General features: G+C 41.2%; 1 protein-coding gene across 1 annotated transcript in view; it reads left to right on the top strand.

The window, feature by feature from the left end:
• Positions 1-1,282: 1,282 nt before the first annotated feature.
• The window catches only part of LOC124623004 (myrosinase 1-like), a 117,961-nt gene continuing 99,976 nt past the window's right edge, over positions 1,283-19,267 (top strand). Inside the window, exons 1-4 of the mRNA XM_047148795.1 lie at positions 1,283-1,436; positions 2,752-2,885; positions 9,664-9,798; positions 13,787-13,909. Coding sequence (XP_047004751.1) covers positions 1,283-1,436; positions 2,752-2,885; positions 9,664-9,798; positions 13,787-13,909 — 546 coding nt within the window. The remainder of the gene's footprint in view (positions 1,437-2,751; positions 2,886-9,663; positions 9,799-13,786; positions 13,910-19,267) is intronic.

Raw genomic sequence — 19,267 nt, 5'->3', positions numbered from 1 at the left:
TTTTCCTATATTTTGCACAGCACGGCACGCTTCCTTCACGAATTGGCAATTTCGCGTCTTTATGTGTATCTGGAAAGTGATGGCGACTGTAATGGCTGTATGTGCAGTGTGGTGTCATGTTTGTGTTGGATGATGATGACGATGATGATGACATGTTGTTGATGGCGACGGAAGATAAAGGGTGAAACTCGATACTGGGATATAGGCAACTCCTCTAAAATAACACCAATGGGGCCACCAAGCTTAACATCCCAATCTGACGCACGGTCTACCGTGAACAGCGTCACATGCCCTCACCTCAACATACACTACGTACACTGGAATTTAATGAACAACGTTGGCGCAAAGACTGGTGATCCGGGACTTCATGTGACCACCTCTGAGCCCCTTTCCATAATCCAAACGCTAAGCAGTCGGCCGCACATGGCTTACGCAAGCAGTTACCTGTCCAATGGCTGTGACGATGCTAAACTGAGCTGTCGAGATGCGATGTATTCAACGTAGCAAGGGTATTCAATATTGCAATTGTTTAGTTTCCATAAAATGTACATAGACAATGGTGGATTTTTCCGTTCAAAAATATTAATGGATACTGCTAACCCAAGTCAAATACATTTATATATGTTCAGATTCTGCTGACAAATCTGCATTAACTGCATCTGCAACTATGGCTGCATGTTGTAAAAGTTGTCACATAACTGCACACTGCTTCGTGGTTCATAGGCAGCAACGCAAGTCCCCTTTTCAAACAGCAATGACGAATAGCAGCATAAATGTAAAATGAGGACAAGTAATTCTGACGAGCACTGTATTCTGTAGTGGCTGTTTGAGTAGTTTTTATCACCGACAGAGGCAGTTGTGAGCATACCTAAATCTGCAGTCTCTTCGTAAGAAATGACTAATGCAATCGACTACATAACTGTTATTATGACGCGAAAATACCAGATAAAAAATCTATCAGTAAGCGCTCTGATGAGTCTTTTGCGTCTAGAGTAGCTATTGGAGTGGCCTATATGTTAACTGCTGTTAATATCCTGTACTGACAAAGGAGGTTATTAGTATAAACAATGTCGCAGAGCGTGAGACTGTTTTCTGTAGTGTCTGTAAAGGAAGTGACGAGCTTCATCATCTGATTACAGAAATGTTACTGGGAGGTCAATATAAGCGATAAAAAACTATCACACGCTATTAGAAACGTTTAATAACTGACAATTAATTGTTATCAGGTGCCACTGACTGTTTATATGTGACAACGAGCGCCGTTACAGGTGCAACTTTGAGCATGGCGGCACGTGTGTCATTATACCTGGAGATACTGGGAGTCGCCTGTCTGCTGGCGACCGCTCGCGCCAGGGAGGTCAATCAGTTTCCAGAGGGCTTTCTGTTGGGTGCTGCCACATCCTCCTACCAGATCGAGGGCGCCTGGAACGAGGATGGTGAGCGATGGATGATATTCAGCAATTTCGAGACGTTTCTATGAGAGTTAGGATCTGAGGAACAAGTTAAGACAGGGCTCGAGTAATATTCTTACTTATTGTTTACTTTCTTCATTGCCACCGTCATCGTCGACCAAGTGACATTCTGAACACTTCTTATACTGTGCTATACTCAGATTCTACACGACTGAGATTGCACACATGTGACTCTTGACATGAAGGCATTTGATTTGATGTTCTGAAGAGAGGCTAAGCTCGCAACGCGTCAAATATGGTTGTTAGCAACAAGAGATCTGCGGTTTCTAAGCGAACCATTACAACAGTGTATAAGATGTGTTCACAATTTACGTTATAAGTCGCAGGCCTCTTAAGCGACTTTATGTCGCACCTTAAGTCAACTGAAATTCTCGTCTGGGCAAAGAACTCCTATAGATAATTCTGCGAACAAAAGTTTTCAATTAGAGGGATTGATGTTGCACCTACCACTTTTCCGAAGTCATCTACCCGTTTTCCATTAAAACCTAGACCCAAACTCATCTTCAGAAATCCATGTATCACCCATTTCACTCCATCCAGTTTAATTGTCGATTACACGTCTTTGTTGCCGACGACGGTAACGCACGCCTTTGACGTGCTGCTCACATGGAGGTAAGTCGGTTCGAATCTTGGCGCTGAATTAAATTTTCGCTGCCAGTATTTGGCCGGCAATGGAAGGAGAGGCCGTGGCATGAAGCTCTCAGCCAGTAGTTGCCACGCCAGGGTCTTTTTCGTGACAAAAGGAGCCTGTGGCAGCGGCGGATAGGGAGAACCTTTCCCATAAGACGGATGAACCTGCCTTTCGGGATCTCCTAGCCATTCATGCCAGAAGACTTTTTTTTACTTAGTGATCAGTTTTCTTCTCATTACAAGAAGCCAGACAATTTGTTATGACCCGTTGCTAGAAATTTTATCCGATCGATACATCATCTGCACGCAGTTCATTTCCCTAATGTTAGCTATTGTAAACAGAACCTGATGAAGACCTTAGAAGACATTAGGAAAAACTGTACTATGTAATAATAAATGTACCATGAGTATATCACTCAAACTAATTCTCTTTCCTCCTGTCGCATTTTAGTTATCTGTTGCAGACTCTATTTGTACGCTAGTGGCATTCTGGTTGATCGAAATTTATCATTGTTCATTTGCTGTGTGCTATGTTGGTCTGGCCCTTTTGGAACCTGAACGTAATCTTTGTGGACGAAACTGGAAGTTTTTTTTCATTCAGTAGTTTATCTAAGTTAACAAGACGCCCTACTACCCTGTTACATTATAGGCAAAGGAGAGAGCATTTGGGACCACATGCTGCATGAGCATCCGGAGTACGGCAACAACGGGGACAATGGAGATGTGGCCTGTGACTCGTACCACAAATATGCCGAGGATGTGCAGGCGCTCAAGGAACTGGGGGTGAGTGTAATGCGAAAGGAAACCGACGAACAGTGCTTTATTATTCTGTAGTACAAAATTGATGACATTATGAGAATGCTGAAGAATCTCGTTTTTCCACATTCCAAGTACAGAGATTCTCTGGCGTCACCTGTAGTGATACACATGTAGCTGTTGCTAGAAAGTTAAACAAATATGTGTTTGACTCATTTTCGGATATAACTCTTGAATGATCAGGTAAGCCAAGATCGCTAGCAATTATTTTTATTACAGTGACTGGTTTCGGCAGATACACGCTGTCATCCTCCGATCATGTAACGTTATTAGTAGCACATGCTTGTTATAATAGTGAAAGTCACATAGTGTTATTGCATCAACTAAAACGTGGCGAGGAACATCAGCATGTCACAATTAAAATAACACACAATTAAAAATTACAACATGTTGTGCCCGTGTCCCAGTGTACACTGATCTCTTGACACCACAAAAGCGACTTAGCCAGTATTATACTAGCTAAGTCGCCATTGTGCTGATGTCCCAGCATATACTGATAGCTTGACACCACAAAGCCGATCTAGCTAGTATAACATCCGCTCCGTCGCCGTTGTGGAGTCTAGCGATTAGTATACGCTGGGACGTGAGCACACCATGATGTATGTTTTAATTGTGTGTTTTTTGTTTGTGACTCTCCGATGTTTTCTGCCCCATTTTATTTGACGCAATAGCATTATATGACTTTCAGTACTGTAAGAAGCGTGTACAACTAATAATCTTACAACAGCCGCGGATGACATCGTATATCTGCCATTATAATCTAAAGAATTGCTAGCGATCTTGCTAAGATGATTCTTCAGAAATAATATGCACTGATCAGCCACATCATTGTGGCGACCGACCGACTATCGATATAAACCCATCAGGGCGATTGCAGCGCCACCTGGCGAGGAATGACTGCCAGTCAGAAACACGCAAGGTGCATGTAGCATCAATGAGTGTGCCGTCCGTGTGTTAATTGGAGGAGCACGAGATCTGTCTGAGTTTGACCGACGGTGGATTGTGATGGCCCGGATACTCAGCACGAACATTTCCGAAACTGCGTGACTGGTCGGTTGTGGTGAGTGTCTTCAAACACGTGGCGGATCCTAGGTGAACCACGTCCAGACGTCTTGGGGTTGGGCAGCCACCTCTCGTTACAGATGTCGGACGTCATAGGCGGGGCAGAGTGGTAAAACAGAACAGACTGCGAATTGTGGTGAAATTAACACAGACTTTAATGCTGGGCAGAGTACAAGTGTGTCTGAACACACACTGCTCCGAATACTTCTAACGATGGGTCGCCGCAGCCGACGACGCATGCATGTGCTATTGTTAATACCACGTCATTGGCAACTACGACTGAAATGGACACATGACCCTCGGCAGCGGACGCTGGCGCAGTGGCATAGCGTTGCAAGGTCTGACGAATCCCGATACCTTCTTCATCACGCGAATGGGACGTCGTGAATCCTTCATCTTCCAGGGAAAAAGTTCCTTGTACTTCAGAACGGAGACAAGCTGGCGGCGACTCCATTATGCTCTGAGGAACATTCAAGTGGGCACCCATGGGTCCAGCGGAGCTCGTACAAGGCACCAGGATGGCCAAGGAGTTTCGTACACGGGTTCATTTAATACATGTAGGGAGTATGGTGCTCATCGGATGAAAGAACCACCAACCAGATAGATCACATCCTGGTGGACCAGCACTATAGCCATAGTCATGGACGTTAGGACGTATAGAGGATACGACTATGCTTCAGACCACTTCATCATTGTATGCATGCTTAAACTAATGTTCACGTATGTGCATAAGAAGAAGGGGACACTACCACCTGCCTTGAATGTTCAGGTTGATTCAAATGGCTCTGAGAACTATGGGACTTACCTTCTGAGGTCATCAGCCCCCTAGAACCTAGAACTACTTAAACCTAACCTAAGGACATCACACACATCCATGCCCGAGGCAGGTGAATGTTCAGGAACTACGAGATAGTGCCCTTAAAGAACAATATGCTATATAAATCAGAAACCGTTTTGAGGTGCTAGAGAGCCTGGAAGAAAGAGAGAACGTGAGGAAAAGTGGAAATAAATAAAGTCCACGGTACTAAGTGTAGCGGAGAATATATGGGGAAGAAATAAGGTAATGAAGAAGAGGAAATGGTTCAACGAGACATGCCAGAAGGCTACAGAAAAGAGGAGGAAGGTGCAGGAGAAGTGGCTAGCTGACAGGGAGAATCAGCAAAAAATGGGGACAAAGCGAATCCTAACAGCAGAGAAGAGAATATATGCAACCAGTTTGCTAGCACAAGTTGAGGCAGAGTTCCTAAACAAGAATGAATTCAAGGCTATTCTTCCCATATATAAAAAATTCAGAGCCCAAATTTCTTTATTAGAGATAAGAACGGCAACTTGATAAAGGACAAGGAAGGAATCGTAGATAGGTGGAAAGAATACCTCTCAGAACTGCTGAATCGCCAAAACCCAAATGAGATGTTACCTGCAGACACTACGGAGGAAAGGGAAGATGAAGAAGTATGGGAAGTTAGTGATGAAGACGTGAAGATCGCAATCAAAGGACTCAGAAACAAAAACTCCCCGGGGGAGGACAGAATAACATCAGAAATAATCAAGGAACGAGGTGAGAGCTTACACTTAGAGATACATAAAGTGATCAAGTTGATATGAGAGAAGGAGACACTGCCAGAAGAATGAAAGCTGGCTATAATAAGCCCAATATTCAAGAAGAGAAGAAAATGGTATGTGGTAAGTACAGAGGAATCAGCTTGTTGAATGTAATGTATAAGGTGCTGTCCATTATTATCTTCAGAAAATTGCAATCATTCATAAATAACAACATACTGGAGTACCAATCTGCCCTTCGACCAAACCGATCGACAATAGATCACATTTTCACACTAAGATAATTGTTTGAAAAACAATGGGATTATAATAAAGATATCTACAGCGTGTTCGTTGATTTTCCACGTGCATATGACAGCCTCCACAGGAATAGCCTGTACAATTCAATGCCTGACTTCAGAATCCGTGAGAAGCTAGTGAGAATGGTGCAAGCTTGTTTGGAAGTGTCAAAGGCAGCAGTACGTTTCCGAGGAGCCACATCAGAAACATTTGAGATTGAGACAGGGGGATGCTCTCTGATGTGCTCTGTTCAATGTCATCTTAGAGAAAGTAATAAAAGAGTGTAGGCAACCGGAGTGGGCTCGAGTACAGATGGACGGTAACTTCAGTTGTATCACATATGTAGATGACAAAGTACTATTAATTGAATAAAAGCATGAGTTAAAAGGAATGTACAAGAAAATGGACAATTATACACAAACGGTAGGGCTCATAGTGAATCAAGACAAAAGAGTTCATGCTATTAGGAAGAAGCCAAGAGCAGGAAGGATTTCTTGAGATAGGTGGCAAGAGGTTCAGGAGAGTACACCAGTGCAAATACTTGGGATCTTTGTTTCTTGCGGACAACAACATAAAAATGGACATCAAGAAAAGAATAACATTGGGAATGAAATGCATGCATTCACTCAGTGAGACGATTGGCCCTAAATCGATCTCAGTGAACACTAAGATGAAAATCTACAACGCAATCATATGCCCAGCAGTAATGTATGGTTAAGAAATAAGGAGCATGACTAAGCGAGAATAGGAAAAACTATTAATATTTGATAGAAGAGGAATGAGGAAGATATGGAGACTAGTCTTAGAAAACGGAGAATGGAGGAGGAGGAAAAACGAGGTAATCTACCTTCTGATTCGACAACCAACTATCCTGCGGAAGATAAAGAGCAAAAGAATGCAATGGGTGGTCCATGTAGCCCGTATGCCAGATGGAGGTCAGGCGAAGATGGCAATTGAGGGGAAACGAAACACCAAACGCCCCATTGGACGACCAAGGCAGCGCTCTAGGGACGACGTGGCGAAGGAACTAGCAACCCTGAGGACTGAAGACACATGGAGGAACCAGGCACAAAACAGAAAGAAATGGAGGCAGTTTTTGGAAGCAGCGCGTCGTCTGCAGGGCCTGTTATCGCTGGATATGTATTTATCTATCTAATTTATTGCCAAGCAACAAAAATTGCAGCCCTTAGCTAGAAGAGAATACACAACCCGGTTATCACAATGAATGGGTTCAAAATGGTTCAAATGGCTCTGAGCACTATGGGACTTAACATCTGTGGTCATCAGTCCCCTAGAACTTAGAACTACTTAAACCTAACTAACCTAAGGATATCACACACATCCATGCCCGAGGCAGGATTCGAACCTGCGACGGTAGCGGTCACGCGGTTCCAGACTGAAACGCCTAGAACCGCACGGCCACACCAGCCAGCTACAATGAATGGGCCATGCTGCTAAGATTCAGTGATATAGCTGGCCAACAGAAAACTGGGATCATGATGAAGAGATCAAAGCCAGATTGAGCACTCACAAGCAACATCTAAGACTCAGGTATTTGATATGTAATAGAAATCTCATTTTCCAACATGTTGGAAAATTGTAAAGTGTCGACCTTAAACCACTTCTGAACATCCATCAATCATAAAAGTAGAAAGATACAAAGCAGAAACAGGCAAAATGCTAGAACGTAACATGTGGCAAGATATCGGATATGACATGAACAGTGTGAGGATTCATTAAGAAGTAGGCTCTTATACTACATACAACTTAGCAACATATTCATAATGTTATAAGATGAAGCTTATATATTGACATACCAGATAATTATTTTGTAACCGTGCCTTAGAAAACAGCAAAATATGTTTAGACATGAAGAAAGCAAAATATAGGTAATCTCAAACGTAAATACGCATGTATTTATGAGACTGCAGGAGCCTCGTGTAAACGATAATAACAACACCGTAGATTATTCTAAACTAAATGGAACTGTACACCAACGTCCCAGATAGAATGCAACATAGAGAAATGAAAATTTTATAAGAGAAACAATAGAAACAGAGATATGGAAAATATAAGATATAAATTTATTTTAAGTATTAAACTTCGCTAGTGAGTACGGCAGATGGTAGAATAACACCCTAATAGAGACACAGCTGTGCAGACAAGTAAGTATTTCTTTAAATGTTTGTATGTTTCAAGTAAGAATTGGAAGTATTTCTTGTTAATAACGAAGGCAATGAATTTCAAGAAGTAACGACAAGCCACATATATGTAAGGCCATTCGAAGTCCGCGAAAGAGCATATATGACGGAGGATAAGGTTGTTGTAATTGATATTATTTAAATTGCAGGAAAAGTAATACAACAGAAGTGTGCAAATATATTCAAGGAACGTTAGAGTTGTCCAACAGTTCTGCAATATTGAAAAAAACAAAATAATTAGATGTACTATAATATAAAATTATATATAATATGAAATTATAGACGAGTTGATGAGAATTTGTTTTTAGGGGAGTCGAATAAGTAGAACAATGAAAGACGTAAACATAAACACTCAAAAATGTTTTTGATCAATTGATCTGAACTTGAAAATTAAGCTTCTTACATCCACAGATCAGTGAGGAGACGCATGATAACTCTGCTTGGTGACAAACGAAAGGTAAAATTGGAACACGGAGAAAATCCATGTGGACGTCGTAATTGTGACCGTCATGAAATTGAGATAGTGATCAACAGATGGTGTATCCTGCTGATCAGATGATGATAGACCGAGGAGAAACCACCATGGTTTTCAAGAGATAATGAAAGGCCAAGATGAAGACCTAACTGCTGAATTCAGGAACGTTGACAGAATTCATCATGGAAAGTGCGGATAAACCTACGGCAGGTCGTTGTTCAACACTGTCAAATTACTAATGATGATGTGTTTGCTTCCCAGATACCATCTCCAGACACATAAATACATAAAAATATCGCAACCGATGAGGTACGATATACATTTAGATGTGACATATAAATTTAACTATTGTCTTTAGTGACTTTTGCAAACTTTTCATACGTACTCGTATATTTGGCAGCATCAGACGGCGAGAAGCTATGCAGATCTTTGCTATTGATAACAGTCAAACACGTCACGAGTGTTACTGGCTCCTCTTGAAATTTTCAGTTACTTCAGTCATAGTCCATGATACAAAACCTTTAGTCACTTATATTACAGACCACTCCTGTCGCTTGTACTTCCAAAGCCGTTGACAGAATTTATTGAAAGAATGGTCAAATGACATTAACCTTAGACCTGACCCCAGCACACAGGTATCTGACCAATTTCAATAATTGCCCACATTATTTCTTGACAATGTAATCGAACTAACGGCATATCTTCCTTTGGCAGACCGAAAGATTCCTGTAATTGAATTTCCTTTGTGTAGCTTTCACACAGTGTCGGTAGTTCCTCTTACAGTGAGCCACAGTCCACCCTGATACCAGCCAAGCAGAAAGGACCATATTACCAGTCAAATTACCCTTCATACCTAATCCCGTGGAAGTAATAGGTCCCCAGTGTATTTTAGTGGGACACCTGAGTAAAATACTGTCTCTTTTTAAGCCTCGTCAAGTCGGATAAATGTTAGAGGTCTCAGTAGCTGTCTCTGCCGTAGACGTCAGATATTAAGGATTTAGCTAGAAACTGCAAGGTTTAATTATTGATAAGTATTTATCTTCCACTTCTCAGTTCACCATCACTGTCTAATGATACAGCCCTTTTCTGTACATGTTTTCTGTGCACGTTAGTTTCTGACCTCACATCTTGTAGAGGTGCTATTGTGACATTCGATTGGTTGTTTCAGGCCAAAGTATACCGCTTCTCCATCTCTTGGCCTCGTATACTGCCCAACGGGGACCTGGACGTGATCAACCAGGCTGGAATCGACTACTACAACAACCTCATTAACCTGTTACTGGAGAACGACATCCAGCCAGTGGTAAGAATTTATTCATTGTCAATATTTCTTAAATCTCTGACTACGGGTGGAGCAGAGTATGCATTAACCACAACACTCTTCCTCTGCTACTAATACTGGCAGATGGTAGTACAGTTATACAATAAACCCCACAGATGCTAAACGGGAAAAAGTGTTCAGTCAAAAAATTCGAAAGGCTAGTGAGGTGGAGTATTGGGGCCTCGGCTGGTTCCCCTATATTCTACTCACACACATACCGTACTCTAGCTTCATAACATCAACAAAACCTTGAGCTAAAGGAAACCATTGACGTAATATCCCTAACACAAAGGAAGTGATGACCGCTAAGTCTTTCCCTTATCCTTTAGATAAAGCTAACCACTGCTAAACAACTAAGTACAGCTATTTTAACTGTACCTTTTTTCCTCATTTTTTATCATACTTGTGACTGGCTTCATCTTCTTTAAGGTACTTCTCTGGTGAGTAAGTTTTAATTCCTCGTCTACTTCCTTCCTAGCGAAATGTTACCATTAGGTTTTCATTGCACCCTGCCTACCGGTGGCAAATTTACACTATCCGAGTACCATTTCTCTGACTATTAGATTCCTTATTTCTTTTGCGCCAAACCAAAGCCATAAAATTAGTTATTACTAGGTTACACGAAAAATCCCTCCTAACTATGCACCATTTAAAATATCGTAATTCACAAGGCTGATAATACCGAGCATCCCTCTTAGTAAATGAATCGACTTCATTTACTTCCGGTACGATGGCCGTGGAAGAATTATGGGAACATTTTAAACACATTGTAAATCATGCATTGGACAAGTATGTGCCGAAAAAGTGGGTTACGGACGGAAAAGACCCACCGTGGCTTAACAGCGCAATTCGGAGAATGCTCAGGAAGCAAAGACAGTTGCACTCGCGGTACAAGAAAGATCGGGACAATGATGACAGACAAAAGTTAGTAGAGCTTCGTGCTGCTATAAAAAGAACGATGCTCAAAGCATTCAACCACTACCACCGTCATACCTTAGCAAAAGATCTTGCTGAAAACCCAAGGAAATTCTGGTCTTACGTAAAATCGGTAAGCGGGTCGAAGGCTTCCATCCAGTCACTCACTGATCAGCCTGGCCTGGCAACAGAAGAGAGCAAAACGAAAGCTGAAATTTTAAATTTAGCCTTTGAGAAATCTTTCACGCAGGAGGATCGTACAAACATACCGCCGTTTGAGTTTCGTACAGATTCCCGTATCGAGGACATAGTGATAGACATCCCTGGGGTTGTGAAGCAGCTGAATGGGTTGAAAATAAATAAATCACCAGGTTCTGATGGGATTCGAATTCGGTTTTACAGAGAGTACTCTACTGCATTTGCTCCTTACTTAGCTTGCATTTATCGCGAATCTCTTGCCCAACGTAAAGTCCCGAGCGACTGGAAAAAAGCGCTGGTGACGCCTGTATATAAGAAGGATTGATGGACGGATCCTCAAAATTACAGACCAATATCCCTAACATCGGTTTGTTGCACGATTCTCGAACATATTCTCAGTTCGAATATGATGAATTTCCTTGAGACAGAAAAGTTGCTGTCCATGCATCAGCACGGCTTTAGAAAGCATCGCTCCTGCGAAACGCAACTCGCCCTTTTTTCACATGATGTCTTGCGAACCATGGATGAAGGGTATCAGACGGATACCATATTTCTTGACTTCTGGAAAGCGTTTGACTCGGTGCCCCACTGCACACTCCTAACTAAGGTACGAGCATATGAGATTGATTCCGAAATATATGAGTGGCTCGAAGACTTCTTAAGTAATAAAACTCTCGATGGTGAGTGTTCATTGTAGGTGATGGTATCATCTGGAGTGCCCCAGGGAAATGTGGTAGGTCCGCTGTTGTTTTCTATCTACATGAATGATCTTTTGGATGGGGTGGATAGCAATGTGCGGCTGTTTGCTGATGATGCTGTGGTGTACGGGATGGTGTCGTCGTTGAGTGACTGTAGGAGGATACAAGATGACTTGGACAGGATTTGTGATTGGTGTAAAGAATGGCAGCTAACTCTAAATATAGATAAATGTAAATTAATGCAGATGAATAGGAAAAAGAATCCCGTAATGTTTCAATACGCCGTTAGTAATGTAGCGCTTGACACAGTTACGTCGATTAAATATTTGGGCGTAACATTGCAGAGCGATATGAAGTGGGACAAGCATGTAATGGCAGTTGTGGGGAAGGCGGATAGTCGTCTTCGGGTCATTGGTAGAATTTCGGGAAGATGTGGTTCGTATGTAAAGGAGACCGCTTATAAAACACTAATGCGACCTATTCTTGAGTACTGCTCGAGCGTTTGGGATTCCTATGAGCCGGCCGAAGTGGCCGTGCGGTTAAAGGCGCTGCAGTCTCGAACCGCAAGACCGCTACGGTCGCAGGTTCGAATCCTGCCTCGGGCATGGGTGTTTGTGATGTCCTTAGGTTAGTTAGGTTTAAGTAGTTCTAAGTTCTAGGGGACTAATGACCTCAGCAGTTAAGTCCCATAGTGCTCAGAGCCATTTGAACCATTTTTGATTCCTATGAGGTCGGATTGAGGGAGGACATAGAAGCAATTCAGAGGCGGGCTGCTAGATTTGTTACTGGTAGGCTTGATCATCACGCGAGTGTTACGGAAATGCTTCAGGAACTCGGGTGGCAGTCTCTAGAGGAAAGTATGCGTTCTTTTCATGAATCGCTACTGAGGAAATTTAGAGAACCTGCATTTGAGGCTGACTGCAGTACAGTTTTACTGTCGCCAACTTAATTTTCGCGGAAAGACCACAAAGATAAGATAAGACAGATTAGGGCTCGTACAGAGGCATATAGGCAGTCATTTTTTCCTCGTTCTGTTTGGGAGTAGACCAAGGAGAGAAGATGCTAGTTGTGGTATGAGGTACCCTCCGTCACGCACCGTATGGTGGATTTCGGAGTACGTATGCAGATGTAGATGCAGAAATGGAGGAAACTAGGTTTTTTCCCCTGCAGTTAAACGAAATAAAACGTTTTTATATATGCATGGATACTATGCAAAACCCACTTAAGTAAATGGCAGAAGATCTTTTTGGGAGTAGAACAAGGAGAGAAGATGCTAGTTGTGGTATGAGGTACCCTCCGTCACGCACCGTGTGGTGGATTTCGGAGTACGTATGCAGATGTAGATGTAGAAATGGAGGAAACTAGGTTTTTTCCCCTGCAGTTAAACGAAATAAAACGTTTTTATATATGCATGGATACTATGCAAAACCCACTTAAGTAAATGGCAGAAGATCTTGCATTTTCATAAATTTAGACAACATTGTCTATGAAGTGTAGCGATCTCGTGCCATATTTATTTTAAAATCAACAGTCGAGATTGCAATAATATTTGTTTATTTGCCGGTTTCGGTTTATGTTAAAGCCATCTTCAGGATTTTTGTGCCCCTTATGGCTGGAGCTGGCGGCTCCTCGGTCTTCTCGTGATATTACGATCTTACATTGTTTTTTACTGTTTAAAGGTAAAGAAAAGATGAAATATACCCTCAGGGCCACTATATTAATAACTAACAATAGATGCTTTACTGATAATTTAGAGTAATACAGTATATTATATGATAATACATAAATCACATATTTATCACTTGGAATGGTCTGTTTGCCAACCACGCTTTTGTTGGTGTTCGACTGCTTGAAAAAAGTAAAGGATGTCCTTAAAACACATTTAAAATCTAGTATCCTTTCTTATTAGTTTCAAAGACAAACTGTGCTACTTTCAATCGTTTTCTCCTTATTGGTACTATACTCTGTCTGTTGTCAATAATATCTTCACGGATCCGTAACAACTTCATTTTTTTAATGGTGATGTTGTTAAGAAAGAGTCGGGACAATGGAGAGTCATTTTACCGTCTCTTTTATGTTTAGTACATTACTTGGTCCAGAGATTGTCACCATGGAAATGTATCAGACGTTTTGTTCATAGCCAGTCTCTCTGCTTACAGGTGACGATGTACCATTGGGACCGGCCGCAAGCCTTGCAGTACATAGGGGGTTGGCCCAACCCCATCCTAGCGGACTACTTCCTCGAGTACGCCAGGGTACTCTTTGACAACTTCGGCGACAGGGTGAGTTCCTGTATATTCAGATATCTTTCACGGCTCTTCATGATACTGAACACCAACAGTTTTTATAAAGCAAATACTTTTAGAATTAACTCAGACAGTATTAAAGATGTACATTAAATTAAAGAGTCTTGCCACCATCACAAGGTTTCCTTTCTTCAGTGTGACACCCGAGGTAGGCTACAACCCCGAGTTTTACGTTATAAAGCAATGAATAATTCCCAGAAAGCGACACTTGGGTGAAGAATAAATGAATTTTCTGTTGAAATGTTAACCCTTCATAATTGAACCAAGATTAGAATTTAACGCACTCTCGATTCCAAGTTTTTCCAGACATGCTGCAAGCGCGGACTCGACAACTACGGGAAAATAAATCGGCCCTTTCAGTGTAATTATCTAGGATTCCGCGTGAATCGGTGTAGTGAATTATGGAAAACTTAACTCAGAAAGGCGGGACTGAGATTTTAACTCCACTCCCCATACATGTTTTTGACAGCTGACGAAGAGAACAGAGATATTACGTGGGCAGTGAAGGAAGCTAACGCCATATTGCATGCCAGATGAAAATCTGCTGTTTATGGGAAAGTAATAAGTAAAGAATTGGAATTAAATCGGTTTATTCTGATGTTTCGTAGTCATCTGCAATGTTGATAAAACCTAATATCCTTTGTAATTTCGAGACGAATCGTTTGTAAAAACAACTTTGGGTTCACGACATGCCCGGATGACTGAGATCAGCTGTGTCGTACGCTGTAGCCGTGAAGTGAACAGGTGTTGACAGCAATTTCAGGTGAGTTAACTCTCTAATGTGTAAGAGACTTGTTACAAACGATATGAACCGGTGACATAAGGAACAACAGAGCAACCCCTGAAACAATAGAACTTTTAGTGCAACGACAGCACCAGTTTAGTGAAAAGGCTATATATCGCAGGGTGAACATCAATCACCTTTACTGTGACATCTCATATTTCCATAGCATTAACAGGCGTGATATGGATTTATTAGTCTGTTGTGCAGACAGACGTACTAATGAAGAAAAAAATAAATGGCAAATTTGAAAGTAAGCTTGAAAATCGATAGAAGTAAAACTAAAATTAGGTATTAGTGATACATCGAAAAAATTACAAATTGACAAGCAGTTCATAACTAATAGGATTAAAAACAGCCGACCAGTTGCAAAGGATAAAGTAATCTTTACCTAGGTTTCGATAGATTTAAATCTATCTTCTTCAGAAGGCGGCCTGAGGACATTGAACATCGTAATTTATATTAAAAGGTATGAAACATAAGTAAAAAATAGAGTTTAATGTATATTAGGAGAATCTTGTATTACAAAATATAAGAAGGATTACTGGTACTTACAGTATTACATTAACATGGAGTGATATGTCATTATCGTTTTTACAAACATCTGCATAGCTCCATTAGTCCAAATAAAATATAGCCCTGAGAATAGGGTTTGTCAGACAAATAAAATTAAGTACATGGGAGTTGGAGAGCGCATAAGCGACTGAGTAAAATCGGCCAGCGTAGTAGCACTGCAGCCAGGGCAGGTGGCGCTCAGGTCAAGCACTATGTGCCGATTGGCGTACTGAAGCAACATGTAAAATATCCATATTAATTGCGTCCTTAGATAGGGTGACAATAGATAGAAGGAAAGCATTTAACACTCCCGTTATGACATTGCGGGAGCCTTAGAAACATTAACGTAGATACATATATCAAAAAGGCAGGTGGCGCTTACGCCATAAGTTACATGCAGTGGCATATACAGCCAGAATATAAAAGTTATATTATCATATTAGTGAAGCACATAGATCGTATATAAATCAAAACTTTAAGAATAATCAGTGATGGCTCTTAAGACATAAATAACGAAACCTGGTCAACAATCCAGTTAATATACATTCTCAGGGAGCCAAGGTTTTAGAATAAGAGAAAATTACATGAGGGCCGATGTAGTGGCAGCCATACATCGTGAGAATACCACATTACATAAAAGGTAGTGAGCTTAAAGATTTGAAAGTGCATTATAGCTTCCTGAGGAAATAGACCACTGAGGTTATCAACATTAATGTTATATATTAAACAGTACGGGTTTAAAACCTTCGAAGAATTGTCTACAGGCAAGGTTCAACTGATCGTTCAGTATATTACCGTCTTTGAGCTCTAGATGTTTAAAAATAAATAACTCTTCCCACAGATCTAGTCTCCGTCCTTTGACTTGTCTGTGTAGGATAACCGTGTCTTCTAACTGTTTGGGCGTATGGCCTGCTATCAAGAGGTGTTCAGCGAAAGTGGAGTTGTGAATATTCGCTCCTTTTTTACCTAATAGATGTTCCTTTTATCGTGTTTTCACAGCTCTGCCTGTTTGACCAATATAGTATGAGGGGCAGTTATTACAGGTTAGTTTGTAAATACCTGAATTAGAAAACCAATCGCTGGCAATCTCTACTGACTGTATAAGGTTCCTTTTTAAACTATTATCTGTAGAGAAGGAGACATTACAGTTATATTTTTTATTTAGAAGACGTTTAATCCTATATGATATGTTACCTAAGAAAGGGATGGAAATAAACTTTTTAGTTTCTGTGGTATCTACGTTAATGTTTCTAAGGCTCCCACAATGTCATAACGGGAGTGTTAAATGCTTTCCTTTTATTTATTGTCACCCTATCTAAGGACGCAACTAATATGGATATTTTACATGTTGCTTCAGTACGCCAATCGGCACATAGTGCTTGACCTGAGCGCCACCTGCCCTGGCTGCAGTGCTACTACGATGGCCGATTTTACTCTGTCGCTTATGCGCTCTCCAACTTCCATGTACTTAATTTTATTTGTCTGACAAACCCTATTCTCAGGGCTATATTTTATTTGGACTAATGGAGCTATGCAGATGTTTGTAAAAACGATAATGACATATCACTCCATGTTAATGTAATACTGTAAGTACCGGTAATCCTTCTTATATTTTGTAATACAAGATTCTCCTAATATATATTAAACTCTATTTTTTACTTATGTTTCATACCTTGTAATATAAATTACGATGTTCAATGTCCTCAGGCCGCCTTCTGAAGAAGATAGATTTAAATCTATCGAAACCTAGGTAAAGATTACTTTATCCTTTGCAACTGGTCGGCTGTTTTTAATCCTATTACGTGGAACCGTTGCTGTTGCGCAGCTATGTTTAAAATACTGCAGTTCATAACTAATAGTACTTACTCAGCTAAAGCCAACAATTGCACCTGCTCCAAAGTGTACATTTAAAAAGGTACACTTCGAGGATTAGAAAGAGCCTTGGATCCTAGTGATAAAATGAATTGCTTCTCAAGTAACGGTAAAGAAAAGTTTGTTATCGGTGCATACTACCATTCTTTGGGCTAAGGTAGTGAGACACAGACTTCACTTGCGAAGACCGTTGACTAAGTGTCGTTCACCAAACTAACCGAAAAATGCATTTTGGTAGTGGCTAGGACAAGCAGAAAGATACAAAGGTGGAACTGGGAACAGGCCAGAGTGGAGCCATAATTAATATCGTAATGGTAGTGAGTTTGGCGGAACTTGTGCACAAGTATGTGGATAGTAGAAAGACCAAGAAATTTTCGTACTTGAATTAATAGGACGATGATCTGTAAGGTGAGAGCAGGAACAATACGAATGCTGAAGACCAATGCGCGGAAGTGGATGGGTTGATGATAATGATGAATTGTTGAGCAACACGCACGAGTCAGGACAAAATTAAATGCTCGCTCTGGGTTTACCTGTGACATATCATCTACGTCACCTTTCATGAAGAGTAGTGTATGTTTGACCACAGTTGTTTCTCCTGTATGCCGAGGCCAGTTTCCGAACCTTAAATGGTCCGCACATTCTGCTACTTCCAATGATATCAGTTGTAATCAGCTAAAAAGTTAAAGTATAGCCGTTTGACATGAACGACTGGGAGACCTGAAGGTCAGTTTCAACCTCCAAAGTGTTGAAGATGATCAGCTTTCAAAGGGAGCAGGTAGCACCTATAACTTTTCACAATGCGTGACGATTTCAAACGGAGGAGGCACCACATATAACCGTTCACAATGTATGATGAATGATATAAAATTAGTCTGAAACAAATGATGAGCAGTGAGCACCCATTTCACGACGTTTTACAATGGCTCGAAGGCAGTTGTCATCTCAATTGTTCGTTATGTTATTTCCATTGACTTTTCTTTTTGTCCTTGCCTGTGGCGACAATCTCGATGGTGAGCAAGCACGTAAACTGTGTGCTGCCCTCGACGGTGAGCGCCATCAGAAACAAGGGCATCATCAGGTGTGCGAAACGGAACAGTCACAGAAAGATTGTTGTGTTCTACATACATAAGCGACCTTCCGGACAGGGCAACTGTTACTGTTTGATGATGATGTTGGGATTTACGGGAAGGTGTCGTAATTTGATGAGTACAGCAGGTGCAAGATGACTTACACAAAACTTACAGTTGGTGTGATGGATGACTGATAGCTCTACACGTAGAAAAATGTAAGTTAAAGCAGATTAGTAAGATAAACAAAGTAATAATGTTGGAGTACAGAATTAGCAGTGTGCTGCTTGACATAGCCACGTCGATTAAATGTCCAGGCGTAACGGTGCGAAGCAGTTTGAAATGGAATGAGAATATAAGTATTGTAGTAGGAGGGGCGAATGATCGACTTCGGCTATTTGGGAGAATATTAGGAAAGATGGCGTAGTGAAACGCTGAAACTGGTTGTCAAACAAAATAAGGTTGGAAATTAGACGGCTAAAATACGTTTAATTTGACATCCTATATCGAAAAGCAGAGTCCCGCAACCATCTCTAAAAAGATAAAGAGATTTCAAGTAAGTGTGTTTCACCTTTAAAGGAGACCGCATGTAAGATACTAGTACGACCCATTGTTGAGTAGTGGTGGAGTGTTTGGCATCCGCACTAGGTCGGGGTGAAGGAAAACATCAAAGCAATTCAGAGGCGGGTTGCAAGATTTGTTACTGGTAGGGTCGAACAACACGCGAATATTACGAAGACGCTTCCGGAACTCAAATGGGAATCACTGGAGAGTAAGTGAAGTACGTTCCAAGGAAATCTATTGAGGATATTTAGAGAACAGGCATCTGAGGCTGACTGCAGAACGATTCTACTACCGCCAACGTACATTTTGCGTAAGGATCTTGAAGATAAGTTTAGAGAAATTAGGGCCCGTACGGATACTTATAAATATTCGTTTTACCCTCGCTCTGTTTGCGAGTGGAGCAGGGAAGGAAATGACTAGTAGCAGTACAGGGTACCCTCCGCCATGCGGAGAATTGCGGTGTCTGTATGTAGATGTGGGTATAGATGTAGA

This window comes from Schistocerca americana, chromosome 7 (assembly GCF_021461395.2).
Source record: "Schistocerca americana isolate TAMUIC-IGC-003095 chromosome 7, iqSchAmer2.1, whole genome shotgun sequence".
NCBI classification, from domain to species: Eukaryota; Metazoa; Arthropoda; class Insecta; order Orthoptera; family Acrididae; genus Schistocerca; species Schistocerca americana.
This window is presented reverse-complemented; position numbering and strand designations above follow the sequence as displayed.